The 24,285-nt window shown below is 49.1% G+C and overlaps 1 protein-coding gene across 1 annotated transcript in view; it reads left to right on the plus strand.

The window, feature by feature from the left end:
- The window catches only part of LOC131407635 (deleted in malignant brain tumors 1 protein-like), a 171,392-nt gene that overhangs the window by 46,592 nt on the left and 100,515 nt on the right, over positions 1 to 24,285 (plus strand). The window contains 12 exon segments of the mRNA XM_058544392.1: positions 2,506 to 2,835; positions 7,386 to 7,399; positions 7,550 to 7,755; positions 8,157 to 8,201; positions 8,344 to 8,539; positions 9,417 to 9,786; positions 14,555 to 14,717; positions 15,125 to 15,169; positions 15,312 to 15,507; positions 16,385 to 16,754; positions 23,011 to 23,013; positions 23,407 to 23,718. Of these exon segments, the coding sequence (XP_058400375.1) occupies positions 2,506 to 2,835; positions 7,386 to 7,399; positions 7,550 to 7,755; positions 8,157 to 8,201; positions 8,344 to 8,539; positions 9,417 to 9,786; positions 14,555 to 14,717; positions 15,125 to 15,169; positions 15,312 to 15,507; positions 16,385 to 16,754; positions 23,011 to 23,013; positions 23,407 to 23,718 (2,250 nt within the window).

Below are 24,285 nucleotides of genomic sequence, written 5' to 3' on the forward strand. Positions count from 1 at the left end.
CACTTAATGGGCCGTCAACAACATCAGGCAGGGCAGCTGGAAGAGTCCCTTGTGGGCCCCACGTTCCAGGTGGAGAGACTGTTCCAGTGGCGCAGTTCTCTGACATCAAGGACCCTCACTGGCCTGTTGGTTCTGTTAGAGAGCTTCAAGCCTCTGACCCTGATGGCTGCTCCCGGCGGGACTTGACCTTGGAAAAGTATCTGAGAAGTTTGTCAGATGCCTTAACCCTCCCCGTATCAGGAAGTAAGAAACAAGGGATCGTGAAAGCAACCTTGTCAGACAGTTTAGTAAGAATTTAAACATGGCAGATCTCTTTGTATTAAGTCGATTTTGGCACGAAAGCATCATAAAAGATGAATCGTTTCCAGGTCCTCTCCAGGAGGCAAACTGAGGCGTGTGTACTTTTCCTTCAGAAGCTCTAGTGGATTGGGTTTTGGCAGAGCAGTCACTGCAGTTGAAGCACGAAGAACTCTAACTCAAGGCATGTTAAGGGTCCATCCCGGGCAGTGATTCTCTCGGGGATCTTTGTCTACTGGGAAGGATTATGAATGCTTTAGAGGCCTGAGACCTTGTCTCTCAGTTGGAACATACGAGAGAAATGCTGTGCCTTCCTCTAGGGACCGAATCGGGTTTAGCCCTGAGGCTGCGGAACGCAGGTGATCGGTGTCAGGGGCAGGTGGAGGTCCTGTCCCAGGGTTCCCGGGGCACGGTGTCTGATGCCAGCTGGGACATCAATGAGGCCAACGTGGTCCTCAGGCAGCTCGACTGTGGCCCAGCTTTGTCAGCGCAAAGAAATACCCGTTCCTCTTTCCTCTTTGGATTGCTCTTGCCCTTCTCCCAAGCCCACGACTTGCTCCATCTGAGAGTCCCGCTCCCCCCCACTCTCTGCTCCTCCTTGGCCGGTGACCAAGTCTGGCTGCTGAGTAGTCTCTGAGCTCCAGAGGACTGAGCCTCACCCTCTACGATGGATCCCTTCTCTCTCCCCGACGTTTAGCGCAGTGCCTCGTGTGCGGTCAGAGAGTAGTCCATATTCGCTGAGTGAATTAATTTAGGAGGGACGGGGCCAGCTAAGCCTCCAAAGTGAAGTGTGATGCAGCCCCCCGCCCTTGCTCCAATGAGCAAGGGGGTCAGATTTAATGTTTGTGTTCAGAGGAGCTCTCATTTGGCCTTTTTCTCTTTATTTTTAGCAACAACCATGGAAAGCACTTCTGTGGAGACGCAGACGCCAACAGGTAATTAAACTCTGCGACTGGGAGGTTGTGGGACCCAAGGCCAGCCCGAAGGACTCAGGGGGCACGGCTGCAGAGAATCCTGCTGGGTTTTAGATGCAGGACAGGAAGGGCCTCCTCTGTTGGGGTCCACCTGGGCCCTCAGCCCCTTCCTTGCGAGGTTCCGCTCTGACCGGAAGACAGGCCCACAGTCCCCAGTCCACCCTGAGCGCAGCCACACCCACTTCCGAAGATCTGGGCGCCCCAGGCGGGCCTTCTGGGTGTCCAGCAGGGCTTACAGCCACTCAGGAGGGCAGCAGAGGCAGTTTGGAACAGGAGCATCTAACCGAATCTCTCTGGATGTAATCGCTTATTTTTTATATCCTTTTCTAGAACTTTTATCACGTCATGGCAATACGGCAGATACTTCTGCCTCAGGTGATGCCTTACATGGTAACTTCTCCTGCTCACTATTTCCTCCTCTCATTTAGTCCTGTGAGTGCATGAGTGTGCCGGCTGGGGCCAAAGCACAGAGCGTGACTTGGGCCAAATTGTTCAAATGTTAAAAACAGTATCAGGAGGCAGAAAGGTGAAATGGTTAAGAGCAACGGCCTGAGTACGTATCCTGCCCCTTCACTCACGAGTCAGTTGATCTGGGGTCACCTTCTTGAACCTCAGTTTCCCCACAGGGTTGTTTTGAGGATGAACTAAGATGACGTATGTCAAGCTCTTGAATATGAGCAGAGGTTCGCATGTTAGGAAATGCTCAAAACCGTCTGCCATGATTAAACTTTAAAACTCCGCGCCGTGTGGTATGTGTGAGGGAGGAGAAGAGATGTCCCAAGTGTGCAGGGACACAGGCCTTTTAGAAGCAAGCCTGGCTCTCTCGCTGACAGCCAGAATGTTATTGCTCTACTTTCTGAGTGGGGAGCAATCCCCATGGCAGTGCCGGGCACACGGTGGGTGCTCCCATGGTGGGGGGAAAGGTCTGTGCCACGGGCAGGACAAGCTTTTCGTGATTGGAACTGGACTTGAGAGGTCAGGCCGGGGACAGAAGTGAGAACTGAAAGAGCTGTCACCACGAAAGCCCCTCAGGATACAAGGTTACCCAAACTCCACTGAAGAGGCAGAATGTTTAGCTTGTTAAGTTCAAACACAAAAACAAGGCGAGGAATCCGTTTGATTGTCCAGTCTTTTCTGGATCCCCGCTCACTGTGAAGGGCTCTGCATCTCACGCAGGCCCGGCATTTTGTCCCTCAGAAGGGACAGACAGTGAAATCTCCGTGCTTTCCTCTAGATGTGGCCTTGAGGCTGGTGAACGGAGAGGGCCGGTGTCAGGGCCGGGTGGAGGTCCTGTACCGGGGCTCGTGGGGCACCGTGTGTGACGACGGCTGGGACACCAATGATGCCAACGTGGTGTGCAGGCAGCTGGGCTGTGGCCAGGCCACGTCCGCCCCAGGAAGTGCCCGCTTCGGTCATGGCTCAGGGCCTATTGTCCTGGACGAAGTAGGCTGCTCAGGACACGAGTCCTACCTGTGGAGCTGCCCCCACAACGGCTGGCTCTCGCACAACTGCGGCCACGGGGAAGACGCCAGCGTCATCTGCTCAGGTGGGCCTCCAAGAGGTAGTACAAAGGATGTAGCACAGGGCAGAGGCACAATAGTAAAGATGCCTATCCTTCTCCAACCTTGGTGTCTCCATCAGGAAAATGGAAATAATAGTGGTACCTTGGGCAAGTTATTTTACCTCTAAGCGCTTCAGTTTACTTCTCTTAAGACGAGGAAACTCTTCCGTCAAGGGTTGCCATGAGGACCAAATGAGATAATGAAATACTTAAGACAGCGAGTGATGGAAATTGTATACTCACGGTCATCATCATAATCTCATTGCCGTAGTAGCTCACGCTTGTTGGCTGCCGGCAATGTGCCAGTCAGTACGATCAGCATTTTATCTGGATTTTCTCATTTAATTCTCCCAATAACCCTATGAAGCATAGTAAGTCTCGGTAATGATCATCTCTGTCCTTTTGTGGGAAAGGAGAGAAATCTTTATCTCCCAGTGTCTCTGTCAACACAAAATCACTTGACTTTGTTGGACTAAATGATCAAATAGTTACTAATCTGTGCTCTTAGCCATGCCATTCCGTTAGTTGAGAACTGGTAAATTAAATCAAAACTCTCAACTTCGTTAATACAAGCTGCATACGCTAACTTTTCTCAAAGAAATAAGAAAAGCATATTTGCACAAGCCTAATTTGTTCTTCTACAGTGATGAAAGGATAATTTCTATTTTAATGAAATAAAGCAATATCTGCAGCAGGAAACATGCAGAAACAAATGCACAAATTACTAAAGGGTGTTTCATTGAACTTGTTTTTAAGGTATCAAGAGCCACTTTTTTTTATCATCACATTTGCTGGAACTAGTTTAGTATTTTGCGGTGCACACACGAGAGACTCCAGAAATCTTTATCAATTGGAATTAAATTTTGCAATCAGATTATAGATCTGTTGGCATCGATCTCCCCGAAGTTGCTACATTTCAACTTCAGAGTCAAGTGTAAGAAAAGCAAGGGTTCAAAGGTGGATTTCTCGGTGAGGATCCCTGTGGACGAACCGCACACGTCTGATTTTTCTTTTATTCCTTTATAGTTTCCCAGTCAGATCTTCTCACAGAACCTGGTAAGTACTCTGAAAAGAATATGTTGTAATTTTTGGATAATGTATTCTTCATTCTACACAGTTATTTATATCTTAAGAATAAATACTGCCTCACTGAACTTTCGTGAATGGTGTGAGGTCTGCATACAAGTATGATTTGTGTCTCTTCTAGAAACACAAAGGCAATAGAAACATCTTGAATGTATAGCGTAAATGGACCGTGTGGTCATACAGTCCATGCTATTGTGCCTTTGACTCCATTTCAGTGCACATCCGAATCAACTAGGGTGTTTGTTTGAATGTGAGGTCCTTGGAATTCGCCTTACCCCCGTCCAGAGTCTCTGATTTGGAGGACCTGGTGTGGGGCTTGGGAATCTGCATTTTTATATAACCCAAAGTAAGGAGGACCTGCAGACCACACCCTGAGCAATGAAGCTGCGTGGCCCAGTACTGAATTAAGGCTTTGTGTTTGCAATAGAATTATGGAAGTATGACTTGGCTGAGAATTTCCAGAGGAAGCGACAGAAGATATGTATAACTCTTTTAAGTGCTACCTATTTTTACTTATTTCTTCTTAATGTCTATATTTTCCTTAACGTCAAGCGTATTTAGGTTTGGAACATTTTCCCCACTGGTTCTTGGCTACCTCAGAAGTGCGACTTGTTGATGTAAAGACTTTTCCACAGGTGCATTTCTAGCATTGAACTTTTACATACCTTTCAAAATGGCCTCAATATCCTTGCCACCTCATTCGACAAGAACCAGTCCCACCAGGACCCTTCTAAGCAGGAAAGACCACAGCGTGGACTCTGTCTGTGTTGTTTCAGGGGAACAAGTTCCCTGCCTTCAGGGAGGTAGGGTCTAATGGCAAGATAGACGTTGATCGACTGAGCATTCCGTTAATATTACAGCCGTGATAAATGCTGGAGCAAGAGGCACTCGGCAAGAGAGACGTGCTCAAGCCATCAGAGAGAGAGCGGTCTCTAGGAAGTCCCAGGTGAACTGAGGTCCAGAGCCAGTGTAGGAGTCAGCCAGACAGAGCAGGAGGGAAGAGTGCTTCTCTGTTATTCACTGTCGCTGCTGTCAGGAACTGGAGGGAACGGATAGACTTAGGTTAACAGTAGCCACCCTCCCCCAGCTGTCAGATACTCCTCCTCCTGCAGGCTTAGCCATCCTAATATTGTAGCTAGCCAGGGTAAGTGCCCCGATGGGAGGATTTTTCTAGTTCGCATTTCCCAAACTGTGCCCTTGAAACATTTTCGGAAGCTCTAGGAAAAAAGAAACTGCTTATCAACGAAGTTTTGGAAGTATTGCCTGCCTTTGGTGGTCGAACACTTCCTGACTTTGTGGCAAATGTGGGGACAGCTGCAGTCGGTCCCAGTTCTTGTTTGCCTTCTAAGTCCTTGTCTCAATCTGGGTGGAGATGGTGGAGGCAAATCCAGAGATATATTCAGGAGTAAATCTCTGGGGTGCACATCCTTGGTCCCGTCTTGAGCTGACCCATGAAACAATGAGCAATCTGGGACCATCTCCACTTGAGGCATCCTGTCCCTCTGTACCATCCTCTTAGGCTGGCCATTGGCTTGGGGACAACGAGACTCCATGGAGACGGCTCAGATAAGGCTCCCATCCACAGAATCCTTAAACTCCCCTCTACGGGAGAGACTCTATGACAGAGAAGAGATAGGACCTGAGAGAATGAACTAACCTGGTTGCTTGTGACAGATTAGAGACGGAAACCACAAGGATCAAAAAGTTTCTTCTCTTGGAATGGTGCTGAAAATCAGAGGAAAAACAATATAGAATCTTAGTCAAGGCTGCTGGGTGACTGCCAGTTGAAAACCAAGTTGTGGCGGGTGTATGGAAGGTAGATTGGCATGGACCACCTTCCTTGCAAGAACCACAAGGAGTGGGCTGGTAGCAGGCAGTGGCTGTGACAAAAGGCAGCTCGGGATGATAGCTAAAAGCATGGACAGTAGAGCTGGAGTCTGTGTGTCCTTGGGCTTCTTTGAGCATGTCTGCACCTCAGTGTCCTCATCTGTAGGTGGGAATGCTGGAGTTGGGGGAAGGATTGAATGCGATAGTGCATATGAATAGGAAGACATGGTATTGTCTTCAAGAAACTAGGAAGATGCAATAACTCTTAGTAAACATTTGCTTACGTCCCAGAGGACTTTCTCTGTTGGAGAAAGTGCTGTTGGAGTCGCTATACAATCTCCTTAGGCTTCTCTCCTAGAATAACTAGAGTGGCCCATCCTGTAGATATAGGACGATACCTTGCTTGTTTTTAAGGCTCAAGCCCTTCGATTTGTCCCCCAGTAGAGCAATAATGTACACAATGTCCTAATGTGCACAACAGGATCTTCGGGGGGTTTGGGGCAGTGGCTGAATCCAGATGGAAAGGTACCAGCTCCCCAGGAAAGTGACTAGTTCTTTGGGGGAATATCTGGAGAGATCTCTTTGTGGCTCCTGTTTTGGTCCATTCTGACAGCTTAGCTATCTTGAACACTGATCCCCGGTGCTAGAGAGCAGTCTGTTTCCATTTCCTGGAAAACAAAGAAGTAGAAGCTTCTTTCTCCAGGCGATTTACCACCGTTCCCAAAATGGCAGCCGGCCTCCTCTAGGACTGTGTGGTTGACTGTTGGAAGAGTGCAAGTTGGTCTCAGTAAATCTGTGCAAAAGGGTTCATTCAAAATGCATGGACACAGCCCAAGCAGGGACACCTTCAGTGTTCTGTTTGGTGCTGTGGATGAGTGTTGTCAAGACTCTGGAGCTCAGAGCTTCTGAGCTGGATGCAGATTCTGACATTGACTGCCACGTGACTAAGCAAGATGCCTGGAGCCTGGCAGTGGGAATCGCATGGTGTTCTCTGAACTGTGTTCAAATAGCAGAGTTCTGACTGGAGGATTCTCTCGGGCACGTCTGTCAGCTTGCCCTTGAATGTGGGAGTAGGGATGGTATGTCGGAAATGAGGTGGGGATGTGCTGGGGCAGACCCTTCCTGGTACTGTGGTGTCTGTTGAAAGAATCCTTTGGCTGCCTGTTTCTATTGTGAATTGCTTCTTCATTTTCAGGGGTGTGTAGCCACCTGGCCTCACTGGCCCGCTTAATGGGCCGTCAACAACATCAGGCAGGGCAGCTGGAAGAGTCCCTTGTGGGCCCCGCGTTCCAGGTGGAGAGACTGTTCCAGTGGCGCAGTTCTCTGACATCAAGGACCCTCACTGGCCTGTTGGTTCTGTTAGAGAGCTTCAAGCCTCTGACCCTGATGGCTGCTCCCGGCGGGACTTGACCTTGGAAAAGTATCTGAGAAGTTTGTCAGATGCCTTAACCCTCCCCGTATCAGGAAGTAAGAAACAAGGGATCGTGAAAGCAACCTTGTCAGACAGTTTAGTAAGAATTTAAACATGGCAGATCTCTTTGTATTAAGTCGATTTTGGCACGAAAGCATCATAAAAGATGAATCGTTTCCAGGTCCTCTCCAGGAGGCAAACTGAGGCGTGTGTACTTTTCCTTCAGAAGCTCTAGTGGATTGGGTTTTGGCAGAGCAGTCACTGCAGTTGAAGCACGAAGAACTCTAACTCAAGGCATGTTAAGGGTCCATCCCGGGCAGTGATTCTCTCGGGGATCTTTGTCTACTGGGAAGGATTATGAATGCTTTAGAGGCCTGAGACCTTGTCTCTCAGTTGGAACATACGAGAGAAATGCTGTGCCTTCCTCTAGGGACCGAATCGGGTTTAGCCCTGAGGCTGCGGAACGCAGGTGATCGGTGTCAGGGGCAGGTGGAGGTCCTGTCCCAGGGTTCCCGGGGCACGGTGTCTGATGCCAGCTGGGACATCAATGAGGCCAACGTGGTCCGCAGGCAGCTTGACTGTGGCCCAGCTTTGTCAGCGCAAAGAAATACCCGTTCCTCTTTCCTCTTTGGATTGCTCTTGCCCTTCTCCCAAGCCCACGACTTGCTCCATCTGAGAGTCCCGCTCCCCCCCACTCTCTGCTCCTCCTTGGCCGGTGACCAAGTCTGGCTGCTGAGTAGTCTCTGAGCTCCAGAGGACTGAGCCTCACCCTCTACGATGGATCCCTTCTCTCTCCCCGACGTTTAGCGCAGTGCCTCGTGTGCGGTCAGAGAGTAGTCCATATTCGCTGAGTGAATTAATTTAGGAGGGACGGGGCCAGCTAAGCCTCCAAAGTGAAGTGTGATGCAGCCCCCCGCCCTTGCTCCAATGAGCAAGGGGGTCAGATTTAATGTTTGTGTTCAGAGGAGCTCTCATTTGGCCTTTTTCTCTTTATTTTTAGCAACAACCATGGAAAGCACTTCTGTGGAGACGCAGACGCCAACAGGTAATTAAACTCTGCGACTGGGAGGTTGTGGGACCCAAGGCCAGCCCGAAGGACTCAGGGGGCACGGCTGCAGAGAATCCTGCTGGGTTTTAGATGCAGGACAGGAAGGGCCTCCTCTGTTGGGGTCCACCTGGGCCCTCAGCCCCTTCCTTGCGAGGTTCCGCTCTGACCGGAAGACAGGCCCACAGTCCCCAGTCCACCCTGAGCGCAGCCACACCCACTTCCGAAGATCTGGGCGCCCCAGGCGGGCCTTCTGGGTGTCCAGCAGGGCTTACAGCCACTCAGGAGGGCAGCAGCGGCAGTTTGGAACAGGAGCATCTAACCGAATCTCTCTGGATGTAATCGCTTATTTTTTATATCCTTTTCTAGAACTTTTATCACGACATGGCAATACGGCAGATACTTCTGCCTCAGGTGATGCCTTACACGGTAACTTCTCCTGCTCCCTATTTCCTCCTCTCATTTAGTCCTGTGAGTGCATGAGTGTGCCGGCTGGGGCCAAAGCACAGAGCGTGACTTGGGCCAAATTGTTCAAATGTTAAAAACAGTATCAGGAGGCAGAAAGGTGAAATGGTTAAGAGCAACGGCCTGAGTACGTATCCTGCCCCTTCACTCACGAGTCAGTTGATCTGGGGTCACCTTCTTGAACCTCAGTTTCCCCACAGGGTTGTTTTGAGGATGAACTAAGATGACGTATGTCAAGCTCTTGAATATGAGCAGAGGTTCGCATGTTAGGAAATGCTCAAAACCGTCTGCCATGATTAAACTTTAAAACTCCGCGCCGTGTGGTATGTGTGAGGGAGGAGAAGAGATGTCCCAAGTGTGCAGGGACACAGGCCTTTTAGAAGCAAGCCTGGCTCTCTCGCTGACAGCCAGAATGTTATTGCTCTACTTTCTGAGTGGGGAGCAATCCCCATGGCAGTGCCGGGCACACGGTGGGTGCTCCCATGGTGGGGGGAAAGGTCTGTGCCACGGGCAGGACAAGCTTTTCGTGATTGGAACTGGACTTGAGAGGTCAGGCCGGGGACAGAAGTGAGAACTGAAAGAGCTGTCACCACGAAAGCCCCTCAGGATACAAGGTTACCCAAACTCCACTGAAGAGGCAGAATGTTTAGCTTGTTAAGTTCAAACACAAAAACAAGGCGAGGAATCCGTTTGATTGTCCAGTCTTTTCTGGATCCCCGCTCACTGTGAAGGGCTCTGCATCTCACGCAGGCCCGGCATTTTGTCCCTCAGAAGGGACAGACAGTGAAATCTCCGTGCTTTCCTCTAGATGTGGCCTTGAGGCTGGTGAACGGAGAGGGCCGGTGTCAGGGCCGGGTGGAGGTCCTGTACCGGGGCTCGTGGGGCACCGTGTGTGACGACGGCTGGGACACCAATGATGCCAACGTGGTGTGCAGGCAGCTGGGCTGTGGCCAGGCCACGTCCGCCCCAGGAAGTGCCCGCTTCGGTCATGGCTCAGGGCCTATTGTCCTGGACGAAGTAGGCTGCTCAGGACACGAGTCCTACCTGTGGAGCTGCCCCCACAACGGCTGGCTCTCGCACAACTGCGGCCACGGGGAAGACGCCAGCGTCATCTGCTCAGGTGGGCCTCCAAGAGGTAGTACAAAGGATGTAGCACAGGGCAGAGGCACAATAGTAAAGATGCCTATCCTTCTCCAACCTTGGTGTCTCCATCAGGAAAATGGAAATAATAGTGGTACCTTGGGCAAGTTATTTTACCTCTAAGCGCTTCAGTTTACTTCTCTTAAGACGAGGAAACTCTTCCGTCAAGGGTTGCCATGAGGACCAAATGAGATAATGAAATACTTAAGACAGCGAGTGATGGAAATTGTATACTCACGGTCATCATCATAATCTCATTGCCGTAGTAGCTCACGCTTGTTGGCTGCCGGCAATGTGCCAGTCAGTACGATCAGCATTTTATCTGGATTTTCTCATTTAATTCTCCCAATAACCCTATGAAGCGTAGTAAGTCTCGGTAATGATCATCTCTGTCCTTTTGTGGGAAAGGAGAGAAATCTTTATCTCCCAGTGTCTCTGTCAACACAAAATCACTTGACTTTGTTGGACTAAATGATCAAATAGTTACTAATCTGTGCTCTTAGCCATGCCATTCCGTTAGTTGAGAACTGGTAAATTAAATCAAAACTCTCAACTTCGTTAATACAAGCTGCATACGCTAACTTTTCTCAAAGAAATAAGAAAAGCATATTTGCACAAGCCTAATTTGTTCTTCTACAGTGATGAAAGGATAATTTCTATTTTAATGAAATAAAGCAATATCTGCAGCAGGAAACATGCAGAAACAAATGCACAAATTACTAAAGGGTGTTTCATTGAACTTGTTTTTAAGGTATCAAGAGCCACTTTTTTTTATCATCACATTTGCTGGAACTAGTTTAGTATTTTGCGGTGCACACACGAGAGACTCCAGAAATCTTTATCAATTGGAATTAAATTTTGCAATCAGATTATAGATCTGTTGGCATCGATCTCCCCGAAGTTGCTACATTTCAACTTCAGAGTCAAGTGTAAGAAAAGCAAGGGTTCAAAGGTGGATTTCTCGGTGAGGATCCCTGTGGACGAACCACACACGTCTGATTTTTCTTTTATTCCTTTATAGTTTCCCAGTCAGATCTTCTCACAGAACCTGGTAAGTACTCTGAAAAGAATATGTTGTAATTTTTGGATAATGTATTCTTCATTCTACACAGTTATTTATATCTTAAGAATAAATACTGCCTCACTGAACTTTCGTGAATGGTGTGAGGTCTGCATACAAGTATGATTTGTGTCTCTTCTAGAAACACAAAGGCAATAGAAACATCTTGAATGTATAGCGTAAATGGACCGTGTGGTCATACAGTCCATGCTATTGTGCCTTTGACTCCATTTCAGTGCACATCCGAATCAACTAGGGTGTTTGTTTGAATGTGAGGTCCTTGGAATTCGCCTTACCCCCGTCCAGAGTCTCTGATTTGGAGGACCTGGTGTGGGGCTTGGGAATCTGCATTTTTATATAACCCAAAGTAAGGAGGACCTGCAGACCACACCCTGAGCAATGAAGCTGCGTGGCCCAGTACTGAATTAAGGCTTTGTGTTTGCAATAGAATTATGGAAGTATGACTTGGCTGAGAATTTCCAGAGGAAGCGACAGAAGATATGTATAACTCTTTTAAGTGCTACCTATTTTTACTTATTTCTTCTTAATGTCTATATTTTCCTTAACGTCAAGCGTATTTAGGTTTGGAACATTTTCCCCACTGGTTCTTGGCTACCTCAGAAGTGCGACTTGTTGATGTAAAGACTTTTCCACAGGTGCATTTCTAGCATTGAACTTTTACATACCTTTCAAAATGGCCTCAATATCCTTGCCACCTCATTCGACAAGAACCAGTCCCACCAGGACCCTTCTAAGCAGGAAAGACCACAGCGTGGACTCTGTCTGTGTTGTTTCAGGGGAACAAGTTCCCTGCCTTCAGGGAGGTAGGGTCTAATGGCAAGATAGACGTTGATCGACTGAGCATTCCGTTAATATTACAGCCGTGATAAATGCTGGAGCAAGAGGCACTCGGCAAGAGAGACGTGCTCAAGCCATCAGAGAGAGAGCGGTCTCTAGGAAGTCCCAGGTGAACTGAGGTCCAGAGCCAGTGTAGGAGTCAGCCAGACAGAGCAGGAGGGAAGAGTGCTTCTCTGTTATTCACTGTCGCTGCTGTCAGGAACTGGAGGGAACGGATAGACTTAGGTTAACAGTAGCCACCCTCCCCCAGCTGTCAGATACTCCTCCTCCTGCAGGCTTAGCCATCCTAATATTGTAGCTAGCCAGGGTAAGTGCCCCGATGGGAGGATTTTTCTAGTTCGCATTTCCCAAACTGTGCCCTTGAAACATTTTCGGAAGCTCTAGGAAAAAAGAAACTGCTTATCAACGAAGTTTTGGAAGTATTGCCTGCCGTTGGTGGTCGAACACTTCCTGACTTTGTGGCAAATGTGGGGACAGCTGCAGTCGGTCCCAGTTCTTGTTTGCCTTCTAAGTCCTTGTCTCAATCTGGATGGAGATGGTGGAGGCAAATCCAGAGATATATTCAGGAGTAAATCTCTGGGGTGCACATCCTTGGTCCCGTCTTGAGCTGACCCATGAAACAATGAGCAATCTGGGACCATCTCCACTTGAGGCATCCTGTCCCTCTGTACCATCCTCTTAGGCTGGCCATTGGCTTGGGGACAACGAGACTCCATGGAGACGGCTCAGATAAGGCTCCCATCCACAGAATCCTTAAACTCCCCTCTACGGGAGAGACTCTATGACAGAGAAGAGATAGGACCTGAGAGAATGAACTAACCTGGTTGCTTGTGACAGATTAGAGACGGAAACCACAAGGATCAAAAAGTTTCTTCTCTTGGAATGGTGCTGAAAATCAGAGGAAAAACAATATAGAATCTTAGTCAAGGCTGCTGGGTGACTGCCAGTTGAAAACCAAGTTGTGGCGGGTGTATGGAAGGTAGATTGGCATGGACCACCTTCCTTGCAAGAACCACAAGGAGTGGGCTGGTAGCAGGCAGTGGCTGTGACAAAAGGCAGCTCGGGATGATAGCTAAAAGCATGGACAGTAGAGCTGGAGTCTGTGTGTCCTTGGGCTTCTTTGAGCATGTCTGCACCTCAGTGTCCTCATCTGTAGGTGGGAATGCTGGAGTTGGGGGAAGGATTGAATGCGATAGTGCATATGAATAGGAAGACATGGTATTGTCTTCAAGAAACTAGGAAGATGCAATAACTCTTAGTAAACATTTGCTTACGTCCCAGAGGACTTTCTCTGTTGGAGAAAGTGCTGTTGGAGTCGCTATACAATCTCCTTAGGCTTCTCTCCTAGAATAACTAGAGTGGCCCATCCTGTAGATATAGGACGATACCTTGCTTGTTTTTAAGGCTCAAGCCCTTCGATTTGTCCCCCAGTAGAGCAATAATGTACACAATGTCCTAATGTACACAACAGGTTCTTCGGGGGGTTTGGGACAATGGCTGAATCCAGATGGAAAGGTACCAGCTCCCCAGGAAAGTGACTAGTTCTTTGGGGGAATATCTGGAGAGATCTCTTTGTGGCTCCTGTTTTGGTCCATTCTGACAGCTTAGCTATCTTGAACACTGATCCCCGGTGCTAGAGAACAGTCTGTTTCCATTTCCTGGAAAACAAAGAAGTAGAAGCTTCTTTCTCCAGGCGATTTACCACCGTTCCCAAAATGGCAGCCGGCCTCCTCTAGGACTATGTGGTTGACTGTTGGAAGAGTGCAAGTTGGTCTCAGTAAATCTGTGCAAAAGGGTTCATTCAAAATGCATGGACACAGCCCAAGCAGGGACACCTTCAGTGTTCTGTTTGGTGCTGTGGATGAGTGTTGTCAAGACTCTGGAGCTCAGAGCTTCTGAGCTGGATGCAGATTCTGACATTGACTGCCACGTGACTAAGCAAGATGCCTGGAGCCTGGCAGTGGGAATCGCATGGTGTCCTCTGAACTGTGTTCAAATAGCAGAGTTCTGACTGGAGGATTCTCTCGGGCACGTCTGTCAGCTTGCCCTTGAATGTGGGAGTAGGGATGGTATGTCGGAAATGAGGTGGGGATGTGCTGGGGCAGACCCTTCCTGGTACTGTGGTGTCTGTTGAAAGAATCCTCTGGCTGCCTGTTTCTATTGTGAATTGCTTCTTCATTTTCAGGGTGTGTAGCCACCTGGCCTCACTGGCCCACTTAATGGGCCGTCAACAACATCAGGCAGGGCAGCTGGAAGAGTCCCTTGTGGGCCCCACGTTCCAGGTGGAGAGACTGTTCCAGTGGCGCAGTTCTCTGACATCAAGGACCCTCACTGGCCTGTTGGTTCTGTTAGAGAGCTTCAAGCCTCTGACCCTGATGGCTGCTCCCGGCGGGACTTGACCTTGGAAAAGTATCTGAGAAGTTTGTCAGATGCCTTAACCCTCCCCGTATCAGGAAGTAAGAAACAAGGGATCGTGAAAGCAACCTTGTCAGACAGTTTAGTAAGAATTTAAACATGGCAGATCTCTTTGTATTAAGTCGATTTTGGCACGAAAGCATCATAAAAGATGAATCGTTTCCAGGTCCTCTCCAGGAGGCAAACTGAGGCGTGTGTACTTTTCCTTCAGAAGCTCTAGTGGATTGGGTTTTGGCAGAGCAGTCACTGCAGTTGAAGCACGAAGAACTCTAACTCAAGGCATGTTAAGGGTCCATCCCGGGCAGTGATTCTCTCGGGGATCTTTGTCTACTGGGAAGGATTATGAATGCTTTAGAGGCCTGAGACCTTGTCTCTCAGTTGGAACATACGAGAGAAATGCTGTGCCTTCCTCTAGGGACCGAATCGGGTTTAGCCCTGAGGCTGCGGAACGCAGGTGATCGGTGTCAGGGGCAGGTGGAGGTCCTGTCCCAGGGTTCCCGGGGCACGGTGTCTGATGCCAGCTGGGACATCAATGAGGCCAACGTGGTCCTCAGGCAGCTCGACTGTGGCCCAGCTTTGTCAGCGCAAAGAAATACCCGTTCCTCTTTCCTCTTTGGATTGCTCTTGCCCTTCTCCCAAGCCCACGACTTGCTCCATCTGAGAGTCCCGCTCCCCCCCACTCTCTGCTCCTCCTTGGCCGGTGACCAAGTCTGGCTGCTGAGTAGTCTCTGAGCTCCAGAGGACTGAGCCTCACCCTCTACGATGGATCCCTTCTCTCTCCCCGACGTTTAGCGCAGTGCCTCGTGTGCGGTCAGAGAGTAGTCCATATTCGCTGAGTGAATTAATTTAGGAGGGACGGGGCCAGCTAAGCCTCCAAAGTGAAGTGTGATGCAGCCCCCCGCCCTTGCTCCAATGAGCAAGGGGGTCAGATTTAATGTTTGTGTTCAGAGGAGCTCTCATTTGGCCTTTTTCTCTTTATTTTTAGCAACAACCATGGAAAGCACTTCTGTGGAGACGCAGACGCCAACAGGTAATTAAACTCTGCGACTGGGAGGTTGTGGGACCCAAGGCCAGCCCGAAGGACTCAGGGGGCACGGCTGCAGAGAATCCTGCTGGGTTTTAGATGCAGGACAGGAAGGGCCTCCTCTGTTGGGGTCCACCTGGGCCCTCAGCCCCTTCCTTGCGAGGTTCCGCTCTGACCGGAAGACAGGCCCACAGTCCCCAGTCCACCCTGAGCGCAGCCACACCCACTTCCGAAGATCTGGGCGCCCCAGGCGGGCCTTCTGGGTGTCCAGCAGGGCTTACAGCCACTCAGGAGGGCAGCAGCGGCAGTTTGGAACAGGAGCATCTAACCGAATCTCTCTGGATGTAATCGCTTATTTTTTATATCCTTTTCTAGAACTTTTATCACGACATGGCAATACGGCAGATACTTCTGCCTCAGGTGATGCCTTACACGGTAACTTCTCCTGCTCCCTATTTCCTCCTCTCATTTAGTCCTGTGAGTGCATGAGTGTGCCGGCTGGGGCCAAAGCACAGAGCGTGACTTGGGCCAAATTGTTCAAATGTTAAAAACAGTATCAGGAGGCAGAAAGGTGAAATGGTTAAGAGCAACGGCCTGAGTACGTATCCTGCCCCTTCACTCACGAGTCAGTTGATCTGGGGTCACCTTCTTGAACCTCAGTTTCCCCACAGGGTTGTTTTGAGGATGAACTAAGATGACGTATGTCAAGCTCTTGAATATGAGCAGAGGTTCGCATGTTAGGAAATGCTCAAAACCGTCTGCCATGATTAAACTTTAAAACTCCGCGCCGTGTGGTATGTGTGAGGGAGGAGAAGAGATGTCCCAAGTGTGCAGGGACACAGGCCTTTTAGAAGCAAGCCTGGCTCTCTCGCTGACAGCCAGAATGTTATTGCTCTACTTTCTGAGTGGGGAGCAATCCCCATGGCAGTGCCGGGCACACGGTGGGTGCTCCCATGGTGGGGGGAAAGGTCTGTGCCACGGGCAGGACAAGCTTTTCGTGATTGGAACTGGACTTGAGAGGTCAGGCCGGGGACAGAAGTGAGAACTGAAAGAGCTGTCACCACGAAAGCCCCTCAGGATACAAGGTTACCCAAACTCCACTGAAGAGGCAGAATGTTTAGCTTGTTAAGTTCAAACACAAAAACAAGGCGAGGAATCCGTTTGATTGTCCAGTCTTTTCTGGATCCCCGCTCACTGTGAAGGGCTCTGCATCTCACGCAGGCCCGGCATTTTGTCCCTCAGAAGGGACAGACAGTGAAATCTCCGTGCTTTCCTCTAGATGTGGCCTTGAGGCTGGTGAACGGAGAGGGCCGGTGTCAGGGCCGGGTGGAGGTCCTGTACCGGGGCTCGTGGGGCACCGTGTGTGACGACGGCTGGGACACCAATGATGCCAACGTGGTGTGCAGGCAGCTGGGCTGTGGCCAGGCCACGTCCGCCCCAGGAAGTGCCCGCTTCGGTCATGGCTCAGGGCCTATTGTCCTGGACGAAGTAGGCTGCTCAGGACACGAGTCCTACCTGTGGAGCTGCCCCCACAACGGCTGGCTCTCGCACAACTGCGGCCACGGGGAAGACGCCAGCGTCATCTGCTCAGGTGGGCCTCCAAGAGGTAGTACAAAGGATGTAGCACAGGGCAGAGGCACAATAGTAAAGATGCCTATCCTTCTCCAACCTTGGTGTCTCCATCAGGAAAATGGAAATAATAGTGGTACCTTGGGCAAGTTATTTTACCTCTAAGCGCTTCAGTTTACTTCTCTTAAGACGAGGAAACTCTTCCGTCAAGGGTTGCCATGAGGACCAAATGAGATAATGAAATACTTAAGACAGCGAGTGATGGAAATTGTATACTCACGGTCATCATCATAATCTCATTGCCGTAGTAGCTCACGCTTGTTGGCTGCCGGCAATGTGCCAGTCAGTACGATCAGCATTTTATCTGGATTTTCTCATTTAATTCTCCCAATAACCCTATGAAGCGTAGTAAGTCTCGGTAATGATCATCTCTGTCCTTTTGTGGGAAAGGAGAGAAATCTTTATCTCCCAGTGTCTCTGTCAACACAAAATCACTTGACTTTGTTGGACTAAATGATCAAATAGTTACTAATCTGTGCTCTTAGCCATGCCATTCCGTTAGTTGAGAACTGGTAAATTAAATCAAAACTCTCAACTTCGTTAATACAAGCTGCATACGCTAACTTTTCTCAAAGAAATAAGAAAAGCATATTTGCACAAGCCTAATTTGTTCTTCTACAGTGATGAAAGGATAATTTCTATTTTAATGAAATAAAGCAATATCTGCAGCAGGAAACATGCAGAAACAAATGCACAAATTACTAAAGGGTGTTTCATTGAACTTGTTTTTAAGGTATCAAGAGCCACTTTTTTTTATCATCACATTTGCTGGAACTAGTTTAGTATTTTGCGGTGCACACACGAGAGACTCCAGAAATCTTTATCAATTGGAATTAAATTTTGCAATCAGATTATAGATCTGTTGGCATCGATCTCCCCGAAGTTGCTACATTTCAACTTCAGAGTCAAGTATAAGAAAAGCAAGGGTTCAAAGGTGGATTTCTCGGTGAGGATCCCTGTGGACGAACCGCACACGTCTGATTTTTCTTTTATTCCTTTATAGTTTCCCAGTCAGATCTTCTCACAGAACCTGGTAAGTACTCTGAAAAGAATATGTTGTAATTTTTGGATAATGTATTCTTCATTCTACACAGTTATTTATATCTTAAGAATAAATACTGCCTCACTGAACTTTCGTGAATGGTGTGAGGTCTGCATACAAGTATGATTTGTGTCTCTTCTAGAAACACAAAGGCAATAGAAACATCTTGAATGTATAGCGTAAATGGACCGTGTGGTCATACAGTCCATGCTATTGTGCCTTTGACTCCATTTCAGTGCACATCCGAATCAACTAGGGTGTTTGTTTGAATGTGAGGTCCTTGGAATTCGCCTTACCCCCGTCCAGAGTCTCTGATTTGGAGGACCTGGTGTGGGGCTTGGGAATCTGCATTTTTATATAACCCAAAGTAAGGAGGACCTGCAGACCACACCCTGAGCAATGAAGCTGCGTGGCCCAGTACTGAATTAAGGCTTTGTGTTTGCAATAGAATTATGGAAGTATGACTTGGCTGAGAATTTCCAGAGGAAGCGACAGAAGATATGTATAACTCTTTTAAGTGCTACCTATTTTTACTTATTTCTTCTTAATGTCTATATTTTCCTTAACGTCAAGCGTATTTAGGTTTGGAACATTTTCCCCACTGGTTCTTGGCTACCTCAGAAGTGCGACTTGTTGATGTAAAGACTTTTCCACAGGTGCATTTCTAGCATTGAACTTTTACATACCTTTCAAAATGGCCTCAATATCCTTGCCACCTCATTCGACAAGAACCAGTCCCACCAGGACCCTTCTAAGCAGGAAAGACCACAGCGTGGACTCTGTCTGTGTTGTTTCAGGGGAACAAGTTCCCTGCCTTCAGGGAGGTAGGGTCTAATGGCAAGATAGACGTTGATCGACTGAGCATTCCGTTAATATTACAGCCGTGATAAATGCTGGAGCAAGAGGCACTCGGCAAGAGAGACGTGCTCAAGCCATCAGAGAGAGAGCGGTCTCTAGGAAGTCCCAGGTGAACTGAGGTCCAGAGCCAGTGTAGGAGTCAGCCAGACAGAGCAGGAGGGAAGAGTGCTTCTCTGTTATTCACTGTCGCTGCTGTCAGGAACTGGAGGGAACGGATAGACTTAGGTTAACAGTAGCCACCCTCCCCCAGCTGTCAGATACTCCTCCTCCTGCAGGCTTAGCCATCCTAATATTGTAGCTAGCCAGGGTAAGTGCCCCGATGGGAGGATTTTTCTAGTTCGCATTTCCCAAACTGTGCCCTTGAAACATTTTCGGAAGCTCTAGGAAAAAAGAAACTGCTTATCAACGAAGTTTTGGAAGTATTGCCTGCCGTTGGTGGTCGAACACTTCCTGACTTTGTGGCAAATGTGGGGACAGCTGCAGTCGGTCCCAGTTCTTGTTTGCCTTCTAAGTCCTTGTCTCAATCTGGATGGAGATGGTGGAGGCAAATCCAGAGATATATTCAGGAGTAAATCTCTGGGGTGCACATCCTTGGTCCCGTCTTGAGCTGACCCATGAAACAATGAGCAATCTGGGACCATCTCCACTTGAGGCATCCTGTCCCTCTGTACCATCCTCTTAGGCTGGCCATTGGCTTGGGGACAACGAGACTCCATGGAGACGGCTCAGATAAGGCTCCCATCCACAGAATCCTTAAACTCCCCTCTACGGGAGAGACTCTATGACAGAGAAGAGATAGGACCTGAGAGAATGAACTAACCTGGTTGCTTGTGACAGATTAGAGACGGAAACCACAAGGATCAAAAAGTTTCTTCTCTTGGAATGGTGCTGAAAATCAGAGGAAAAACAATATAGAATCTTAGTCAAGGCTGCTGGGTGACTGCCACTTGAAAACCAAGTTGTGGCGGGTGTATGGAAGGTAGATTGGCATGGACCACCTTCCTTGCAAGAACCACAAGGAGTGGGCTGGTAGCAGGCAGTGGCTGTGACAAAAGGCAGCTCGGGATGATAGCTAAAAGCATGGACAGTAGAGCTGGAGTCTGTGTGTCCTTGGGCTTCTTTGAGCATGTCTGCACCTCAGTGTCCTCATCTGTAGGTGGGAATGCTGGAGTTGGGGGAAGGATTGAATGCGATAGTGCATATGAATAGGAAGACATGGTATTGTCTTCAAGAAACTAGGAAGATGCAATAACTCTTAGTAAACATTTGCTTACGTCCCAGAGGACTTTCTCTGTTGGAGAAAGTGCTGTTGGAGTCGCTATACAATCTCCTTAGGCTTCTCTCCTAGAATAACTAGAGTGGCCCATCCTGTAGATATAGGACGATACCTTGCTTGTTTTTAAGGCTCAAGCCCTTCGATTTGTCCCCCAGTAGAGCAATAATGTACACAATGTCCTAATGTACACAACAGGTTCTTCGGGGGGTTTGGGACAATGGCTGAATCCAGATGGAAAGGTACCAGCTCCCCAGGAAAGTGACTAGTTCTTTGGGGGAATATCTGGAGAGATCTCTTTGTGGCTCCTGTTTTGGTCCATTCTGACAGCTTAGCTATCTTGAACACTGATCCCCGGTGCTAGAGAACAGTCTGTTTCCATTTCCTGGAAAACAAAGAAGTAGAAGCTTCTTTCTCCAGGCGATTTACCACCGTTCCCAAAATGGCAGCCGGCCTCCTCTAGGACTATGTGGTTGACTGTTGGAAGAGTGCAAGTTGGTCTCAGTAAATCTGTGCAAAAGGGTTCATTCAAAATGCATGGACACAGCCCAAGCAGGGACACCTTCAGTGTTCTGTTTCGTGCTGTGGATGAGTGTTGTCAAGACTCTGGAGCTCAGAGCTTCTGAGCTGGATGCAGATTCTGACATTGACTGCCACGTGACTAAGCAAGATGCCTGGAGCCTGGCAGTGGGAATCGCATGGTGTCCTCTGAACTGTGTTCAAATAGCAGAGTTCTGACTGGAGGATTCTCTCGGGCACGTCTGTCAGCTTGCCCTTGAATGTGGGAGTAGGGATGGTATGTCGGAAATGAGGTGGGGATGTGCTGGGGCAGACCCTCCCTGGTACTGTGGTGTCTGTTGAAAGAATCCTCTGGCTGCCTGTTTCTATTGTGAATTGCTTCTTCATTTTCAGGGTGTGTAGCCACCTGGCCTCACTGGCCCACTTAATGGGCCGTCAACAACATCAGGCAGGGCAGCTGGAAGAGTCCCTTGTGGGCCCCACGTTCCAGGTGGAGAGACTGTTCCAGTGGCGCAGTTCTCTGACATCAAGGACCCTCACTGGCCTGTTGGTTCTGTTAGAGAGCTTCAAGCCTCTGACCCTGATGGCTGCTCCCGGCGGGACTTGACCTTGGAAAAGTATCTGAGAAGTTTGTCAGATGCCTTAACCCTCCCCGTATCAGGAAGTAAGAAACAAGGGATCGTGAAAGCAACCTTGTCAGACAGTTTAGTAAGAATTTAAACATGGCAGATCTCTTTGTATTAAGTCGATTTTGGCACGAAAGCATCATAAAAGATGAATCGTTTCCAGGTCCTCTCCAGGAGGCAAACTGAGGCGTGTGTACTTTTCCTTCAGAAGCTCTAGTGGATTGGGTTTTGGCAGAGCAGTCACTGCAGTTGAAGCACGAAGAACTCTAACTCAAGGCATGTTAAGGGTCCATCCCGGGCAGTGATTCTCTCGGGGATCTTTGTCTACTGGGAAGGATTATGAATGCTTTAGAGGCCTGAGACCTTGTCTCTCAGTTGGAACATACGAGAGAAATGCTGTGCCTTCCTCTAGGGACCGAATCGGGTTTAGCCCTGAGGCTGCGGAACGCAGGTGATCGGTGTCAGGGGCAGGTGGAGGTCCTGTCCCAGGGTTCCCGGGGCACGGTGTCTGATGACAGCTGGGACATCAATGAGGCCAACGTGGTCCGCAGGCAGCTTGACTGTGGCCCAGCTTTGTCAGCGCAAAGAAATACCCGTTCCTCTTTCCTCTTTGGATTGCTCTTGCCCTTCTCCCAAGCCCACGACTTGCTCCATCTGAGAGTCCCGCTCCCCCCCAGTCTCTGCTCCTCCTTGGCCGGTGACCAAGTCTGGCTGCTGAGTAGTCTCTGAGCTCCAGAGGACTGAGCCTCACCCTCTACGATGGATCCCTTCTCTCTCCCCGACTTTTAGCGCAGTGCCTCGTGTGCGGTCAGAGAGTAGTCCATATTCGCTGAGTGAATTAATTTAGGAGTGACGGGGCCAGCTAAGCCTCCAAATTGAAGTGTGATGCAGTCCCCCGCCCTTGCTCCAATGAGCAAGGGCGTCAGATTTAATGTTTGTGTTCAGAGGAGCTCTCATTGGGCCTTTTTCTCTTTATTTTTAGCAACAACCATGGAAAGCACTTCTGTGGAGACGCAGACGCCAACAGGTAATTAAACTCTGCGACTGGGAGGTTGTGGGACCCAAGGCCAGCCCGAAGGACTCAGGGGGCACGGCTGCAGAGAATCCTGCTGGGTTTTAGATGCAGGACAGGAAGGGCCTCCTCTGTGGGGGTCCACCTGGGCCCTCAGCCCCTTCCTTGCGAGGTTCCGCTCTGACCGGAAGACAAGCCCACAGTCCCCAGTCCACCCTGAGCGCAGCCACACCCACTTCCTAAGATCTCGGCGCCCCAGGCAGGCCTTCTGGGTGTCCAGCAGGGCTTACAGCCACTCAGGAGGGCAGCAGAGGCAGTTTGGAACAGGAGCATCTAACCGAATCTCTCTGGATGTAATCGCTTATTTTTTATATCCTTTTCTAGAACTTTTATCACGTCATGGCAATACGGTGGATACTTCTGCCTCAGGTGATGCCTTACTCGGTAACTTCTCCTGCTCACTATTTCCTCCTCTCATTTAGTCCTGTGAGTGCATGAGTGTGCCGGCTTGTGCCAAAGCACAGAGCGTGACTTGGGCCAAATTGTTCAAATGTTAAAAACAATATCAGGAGGCAGAAAGGTGAAATGGTTAAGAGCAACGGCCTGAGTACGTATCCTGCCCCTTCACTCACGAGTCAGTTGATCTGGGGTCACCTTCTTGAACCTCAGTTTCCCCACAGGGTTGTTTTGAGGATGAACTAAGATGACGTATGTCAAGCTCTTGAATATGAGCAGAGGTTCCCATTTAGGAAATGCTCAAAACCGTCTGCCATGATTAAACTTTAAAACTCCGTGCCTTGTGGTGTGTGACGGAGGAGAAGAGATGTCCCAAGTGTGCAGGGACACAGGCCTTTTAGAAGCAAGCCTGGCTCTCTCGCTGACAGCCAGAATGTTATTGCTCTACTTTCTGAGTGGGGAGCAATCCCCATGGCAGTGCGGGGCACACGGTAGGTGCTCCCAAGGTTGGGGGAAAGGGCTGTGCCACAGGCAGCATAAGCTTTTCGTGATTGGAACTGGACTTGAGAGGTCAGGCGGGAGGCAGAAGTGGGACCTGAAAGAGATGTCACCACGAAAGCCCCTCAGGATACAGGTTGCCCCAACTCCACTGAAGAGGCAGAATGTTTAGCTTCTTAATTTCAAACACAGAAACAGGGCGAGGAACCCGTTTGATTGTCTAGTCTTTTCTGGATCTCCGCTCACTGTGAAGGGCTCTGCATCTCACGCAGGCCGGGCATCTTGTCCCTCAGAAGGGACAGACAGTGAAATCTCCGTGCTTTCCTCTAGATGTGGCCTTGAGGCTGGTGAACGGAGAAGGCCGGTGTCAGGGCCGGGTGGAGGTCCTGTACCGGGGCTCGTGGGGCACCGTGTGTGACGACGACTGGGACACCCATGACGCCAACGTGGTGTGCAGGCAGCTCGACTGTGGCCCAGCTCTGTCAGCGCCAGGAAGCGCCCGCTTTGGTCAGGGCTCAGGGCGTATTGTCTTGGACAATGTGGGCTGCTCTGGAAACGAGTCCTACCTGTGGAGCTGCCCTCACAACGGCTGGCTCTCGCACAACTGCGGCCACGGGGAAGACGCCAGCGTCATCTGCTCAGGTGGGCCTCCAAGAGGTAGTACAAATGATGCAGCACAGGGCAGAGGCACAATAGTAAGGATGCCTATCCTTCTCCAACCTTGGTGTCTCCATCGGGAAAATGGAAATAATAGTGGTACCTTGGGCAAGTTATTTTACCTCTAAGTGCTTCACTTTACTTCTCTTAAGATGAGGAACTCTTCCATCAAGGGTTGCCATGAGTCCAAATTAGAAAATCAATTACTTAAGACAACGAGTAGTGGAAATTGTATACTCACGGTCATCATCATTTCGTTGCCATAGTAGCTCATGCTTGTTACCTGCTGGCAATGTGCCAGTCAGTGCAATAAGCATTTTATCTGGATTTTCTCGTTTAATTCTCCCAATAACCCTATGATACCTAGTAAGTCTCAATAGTGATCATCTCTGTCGTTTTCTGGGAAAGGAGAGAAATTTTTATCTCCCAGTGTCTCTGTCAACACAAAATTACTTGACTTTGTTGGTCTAAATGATCAAATATTTACTAATCTGTGCTCTTAGCCGTTCCATTCAGTTAGTCGAGAACCGGTAAATTAAATCCAAGCCCTCA

Source organism: Diceros bicornis, chromosome 6, assembly GCF_020826845.1.
Source record: "Diceros bicornis minor isolate mBicDic1 chromosome 6, mDicBic1.mat.cur, whole genome shotgun sequence".
NCBI classification, from domain to species: Eukaryota; Metazoa; Chordata; class Mammalia; order Perissodactyla; family Rhinocerotidae; genus Diceros; species Diceros bicornis.